The sequence below is a fragment of the Myotis daubentonii genome, chromosome 1, assembly GCF_963259705.1.
Source record: "Myotis daubentonii chromosome 1, mMyoDau2.1, whole genome shotgun sequence".
NCBI lineage: Eukaryota > Metazoa > Chordata > Mammalia > Chiroptera > Vespertilionidae > Myotis > Myotis daubentonii.
In genome coordinates, this window is record NC_081840.1 from 26,709,900 (window position 1) to 26,715,740 (window position 5,841).

A 5,841-nucleotide genomic window follows, 5' to 3' on the forward strand; every position below is an offset into this window, starting at 1 on the left:
CTTCGCGCGCCGCAGCCGAAGAGTCAGAAAGGCGAGGGGCCCCGGGAGCGGCGTGTGGGACTCCAGACCGGAGAGCCGGAGGCTGCGCCTTCCCCGCACCGGGACCTTCACGACACACCAGATCTTCGTCCCTGCCCCGTGCGAGTGCCCACGATGACCACCACCCTCGTGTCTACCACCATCTTCGACCTGAGCGAAGTTTTATGCAAGGTAAAGTGGGGCGGAGTGCTGGCTTTTTCAAAAGTTGTTCCCTTTTGCCCTAAGAAGAACCCCCCCCCCCCAAGTTTATGTCTAAGAAAGCGGCAGGGGAAAGTCAAGGTGGGGGGGGGAGCCAAGATAGCTTTTCTTTTCTACGCCCATCCCTCCTCTCCTCCCCAGTTTGAAGGAATTTGGCCCTCTCCTCCCCACCCCTTGAGTTTCAGCAGTTTCTGGCGGCGATTGCATGGGAATGTAATTCAGAGACCAGCGTTTTGGGGGGCTACGTTTGCGAGGCTGGGCTCCCCCAGGGACGCGGGGGCAGTTTTTCGGTGGTCACGTGCTGCCCGAGCCCAGTCTCACTGGTCTGCTCGGTTTCCCGGTGTGTGCCCAGGGCATCGCCGCCACCGGAGGGGTTCCGGTCTCTTTGGCCACATCGCCGGCCTGTGGGGTGGGGAGAGGGCTCCCTCGGGGAAGTGAGTCTCCGGACCTTTTGCCGGGAGATTGCCTCGTCGGTTTTGAAGGGGCTGGTGATCTCCCAGAAAAAGGCAACAGTTGTCATTCAGAAGATGTTGCAGAGTTGCTGTGGGGCTTCCGTTTGCCCCAACTCGGCCCGTCTTCCTCTTAGGATAGACGGCCGTGCTGCAAACTTGCGGGTGAAAGTGGGGCTGGGGCAGACCCACTTACTTGTTTCCTGGGGGACCGCGGCTCGCAGATACGGAGGGTGGGGGGACACGATGACAAAAAGGCCGGTCTGAATTGAAGGGTCTTGGGGAGGAAGAATTTACTAGGGGCGCCCTTAAGCCGTGTAGCTTGCCAGAGGGTGTGAGAAAAGGCAAGTTTTAAGCCCAGAACGTCCCAGGAGGGCGGGTTAAGTGTACATAGCGAAAAAAGCCTATGGACTCCCCAGTTTTATTCCTAAAGAAATAGGGAAGCTGCTAGGCTGCTTTTAATTGCTGAAGTGTTTTTGCCTTCTTTTAAACACGTCGGGTCATGTTGCTCTCTTTCCTCAGCTCGCTTCTCCAGTCGGCGCAGCTAGCTGCCAGGGCCCCAGGGCTGCAGGGTTGGGGTGCAGGGACGCCGAGGAGCTGAAGAGAAACATCAAAAAGTTGGAATTTCAGCTTCCTTCCTTCCCTGCGCTTTCCCAAACTCCAGTGGCCCCGGCTGCCTGAGTTCTCCCGCTCTTCTTCCTTCTCTTCCCAGCTCTCTCGCTCTTTGATCTGTTTCTCTTTCTCTCCCCCCTCCCCCCCAGGACTTTTTAAATGAACCCCATTGTTGGGAACCGGCTCTCAACTTGGTTCCTGTAATCCGCTCTCCATGGGGTGGTTGCTGTTACAGATTCCCGATCCTGGGCAGCTGATCCTAAGGGACCAACTTTAGAATTTGCACAATGACACCCACATGGGCTGGGAGCCAACTCCCAGGTCATTCCCCACCCCCACCCCCAGCACCCTTTCCAAATCTTGGGTACAGTTTGGGCAGGTGAAACCCGGTGGAACAGAAACCTGCCTGTGGTGGCTCTGCCCCCCGCCCCTCAAGTCCATTATTGACTGGCAGGCGTGTGGGGGGATTTGGTGCTTGCTTTTTCCTTCCCACCTGCAGCTTTGCGTTAAAGATTAAACACTGGGGCTCTTATTCCAGCTTGCTCCCGGAGCCAGAAGACTAATTGCAAAGGCATCTTCCCAGGGGAGGGAGGTTGGGTGGGCAGAGACGCTGGAGAGAGCACTGTGGAAGGCACCCCTTTCCCGAGCATGGGGCAATGAGTTTCATTTTCAGGAATCACATTCCTCTTCCCCCCTCACCCCAGACAGGGGACAGGGGATTCCCCCCCCCGCCCCCCCCCCCCCGAAGATAAAAGCAAAGGCAGTCTGGAGACCTGTTGCTAAAGGAAGGGAACACTTCTGAAGGAGGAAGTTAAGAGTCTTAGGCCAAGTTTAGTGGTGGTTGACCAAGCAGGGATTGATTAAAAGGGGGTGGGGCTCTAGCCTTCCAAGGTTTGCCTGTTTTTGTTGGGGGGAAGGCAGTCTAGAGCAGTCTGAGTGATGTGGGGTCTTTTGAACGGAGGAATCTATTTGGGAGGTAAAGAAGTTGAGTTTTATGGGTACAAGTGGTAGCTTTGGGATAGGATGGCGGGGGTCCATTTCTGGGGTCTGCATGGGATAGGGTGCATGCATAAAACAACTTCTCACATAGGCCAGGATTTGGGTTTTTTTTTAATGCACGGGGGCCAAAGTAAACCCAGGTGGCTGGTCTGTGGGAGAAGGGGGAGGGGGCCTGCCGGGGGGGGGGTGGTTTCTTGGAGGTGGGCATCTCTGATTGTGGAGGGGGCTGCCATTAGCAGGTACCCTCTTTGGGCCTGGTGGGTGGCCTTTGTCACTAACCATCCTCTCTCTTCTCTCTCTTTCCTCCAGAGTAACAAGATGCTCAACTACAGTACTCCCAGCGCGGGGGGCTGCTTGCTGGACAGGAAGGCGGTGGGCACCCCGACTGGTGGGGGCTTCTCCCGGAGGCACTCGGTCACCCTGCCCAGCTCCAAGTTCCACCAGAACCAGCTTCTCAGCAGCCTCAAGGGCGAGCCGGCCCCAGCCCTGAGCTCGCGGGATAGCCGCTTCCGAGACCGCTCTTTCTCGGAAGGGGGTGAGCGGCTGCTGCCCACCCAGAAGCAGCCGGGCAGCGGCCAGGTCAACTCCAGCCGCTACAAGACGGAGCTGTGCCGCCCCTTCGAGGAGAATGGCGCCTGTAAGTACGGCGACAAGTGCCAGTTTGCGCACGGCATCCATGAGCTCCGAAGTCTGACCCGCCACCCCAAGTACAAGACGGAGCTGTGCCGCACCTTCCACACCATCGGCTTCTGCCCGTACGGGCCCCGCTGCCACTTCATCCACAACGCCGAGGAGCGCCGCGCCCTGGCCGGGGCCCGGGACCTCTCCGCTGACCGGCCCCGCCTCCAGCACAGCTTTAGCTTTGCTGGGTTTCCCAGTGCCGCTGCCACCGCCGCTGCCACGGGGCTGCTGGACAGCCCCACGTCCATCACCCCACCCCCCATCCTGAGCGCCGATGACCTCCTGGCCTCACCCACCCTGCCTGACGGCACCAATAACCCCTTTGCCTTCTCCAGCCAGGAGCTGGCGAGCCTCTTTGCCCCTAGCATGGGGCTGCCCGGGGGTGGCTCCCCGACCACCTTCCTTTTCCGGCCCATGTCCGAGTCCCCTCACATGTTTGACTCTCCTCCCAGCCCCCAGGATTCCCTCTCGGACCAGGAGGGCTACCTGAGCAGCTCCAGCAGCAGCCACAGTGGCTCAGACTCCCCCACTTTGGACAACTCAAGACGCCTGCCCATTTTCAGCAGACTTTCCATCTCAGATGACTAAGCCAGGGTAGGGAGGGTCTCCCTACCCACTCCACCCCATCCCTACATCCCCTACCCTCATCCCCCTGTCCTGCCCTACAAGCCCTTACATTGACAAGGTTAAGCTCAACCCCTTTCCCCTAGAACCTTGGAATGTTCCCCCCTCTCTTCCCTTTTAACCCTCCCTCCCTTAACATACGGACAAGTCAGTTTGTCAGTAGCTTCCTCTGGCTTGAAACCCTCCTCCCTTGATTTTATAGCCCACTTACCATGCATAACAGACAAGTCCCATATTTGTCAGTAGATGCCTTTTTTCCCCCCTCGGCTTAAGCCTTAAGTGCCAAATCACAAAAGAAAAAGCAGTAACAGTTTACAGAAGCAACTTAGTGCCTTGTAATCTAACTTTGTCACTGTGACTACATTACCTCTTCAGCGCCAGAGGGCACCCGTGGGCCTCCCAGAGCCTCTGCCCATGGGGAGGGGGGAGGGAGGGAGGGGACCCAGACCAGCAGCTCCCTCCACTGGCGATACAACTGCACCTTCCCTTATTTCAGTCTCCCACACACTTCCTCCTCCCTTCCCCAGTAACCCCGCCCCCCAACCCCCTTGGGAGAGTTGTTGCCAGACTTGGGTTTTTGGGGAAACCTATCTTGACATTCAAAACCTTTTTCTTCCCGACCCGAACCTCTGTTGACTAATCTTGCCTGGGTTCGCGTAGGTCTACAGGAAGGAAGACTGAAAAAGTGGATGAAGATTGTGACATAAGTGGGACTTTGTGATTTAATTTTTTTCTTTTTTTTTTTTTTAAAGTGGGGAGGAAGGGGAAGCTAGATGGACTATGAGAGACTTGATTTTGGTGCTAAAGTTCCCCAGTTCATATGTGACATCTTAAAAAAAAAAATGACAAAAAAGTGAGAGAAAAGCTAAAAAAACATGTAAGGGGTGAGAGTTAATGGTATTCATTCCACGTACAATATCTGTGTAAAACGATTTCCCGTAGACGTAGCTTTAATGGTTTTTGCTCTAGAATACCGTAGGTCTGTCCTTAGAGCACTCACACCATGCTTTTTCCCTGGGTTTTAAACTTCATATAACTTTCAGAAATTGGAGAGCAAAAGTTTTGCTTGTCACTGCACATCAATATAAAAAAGCTTATTTAACTTATCAAAACGTATTTATTGCCAAACTTTGCTTTTTTTTTGTTAATTTTGTTCATATTTATCGGGATGACAAATCCATAGAATATATTCTTTTATGTTAAATTATGATCTTCATATTAATCTTAAAATTTTGTGACGTGTCTTTTTCCCTTTTTTCCACAGTTTTAATATATTATTCTTCAACGACATTTTTTGTAACTTTACACTTTTTTTTGGTTATTTTATTTTAAAAAAATGAAAAATTAATTTAAAAAAATGCAAAAAACTGTTGGATTATTTATTTTAGAAATTTCCCCCCTTTGTGTTGGACTGCAAATTGAGTTTCTTTCTCTTTAGGCCTTTTCACAACTAGGACTGAGAATGTATGTAGAAGTTCTGTGACAGTACAGAAGGAAAACAACTTTTTATGTATCTCTTCTAAAAGGGGAAAAAACAAAAAAGCGGAAACCCTTTGACTGCCACGTGCCCATCTCAAGACATTCCGATTACAGATTTGAGGTTCTGGATTCCAGGTTTAGAGTTTTCCAATGTTAATGCCAACAGAACTGGCACACACACATTAAGATGAATGTAATTATAATTCCTCTTGCTGGTCACTACCGTCGCTTTCTATTCCTCTTCTTTGTGTGAATTTATTTAAAAGAAAACTTTTTGTAACGACTATTTGCAGTTTAAAAATCAATAAACCCCATTTTTTTTTTTTTCAAGAAACTGATGGTAAAGATGGTTTTACTTGGCTTGCAGTTTTCCTGTGTGGGTTTGTCTCCTGTATGTGTTGCAGGTAAACCAATGGCCAGCTCCCTTGGTTGACGCTGGAAGTCTGTTGAGCTTAGAGATGGGGCCGAGGTTTATTGCAGGGCAGCCTGTACTTCTAAGGGATCTGCCTGGTATGTGGGTTGTTGACACAAGGCCAGCCGTGCCCACCTGTGGACTTAGGCTCTTCAGGGCTGCCGAGGCACAGGGGCTCCCAGTCTTCTCTGCCCAGCCTGTGTGTGGTGTTTGCAGTGCCAAATGGTGAAGGCGGCAGGGAGGAGGGGCGGGGGGTGTAGCACATGGCACACCAGCAAGCCTGGATTTGACAGCAACGTGGGTGCTTCCAGGCTCATTCCCCACCCCCACTACCCACCCCCGGGGAAT

At 52.6% G+C, this 5,841-nt stretch overlaps 1 protein-coding gene across 2 annotated transcripts; it reads left to right on the forward strand.

Annotated features, from left to right (window-relative positions):
• On the forward strand, positions 1 to 5,405 carry ZFP36L1 (ZFP36 ring finger protein like 1). Of its 2 annotated transcripts, none has more exons than XM_059692389.1 (2): positions 1 to 210; positions 2,607 to 5,405. In XM_059692389.1, the coding sequence occupies exons 1-2, from the start codon at positions 154 to 156 to the stop codon at positions 3,564 to 3,566; spliced, it is 1,017 nt and encodes a 338-aa protein (XP_059548372.1). In that variant the 5' UTR covers positions 1 to 153; the 3' UTR covers positions 3,567 to 5,405. The 2 variants fall into 2 exon arrangements, with proteins under 2 accessions (XP_059548372.1, XP_059548380.1); XM_059692397.1 differs by lacking the exon at positions 1 to 210 and adding an exon at positions 1,310 to 1,619.
• Positions 5,406 to 5,841: the final 436 nt, after the last annotated feature.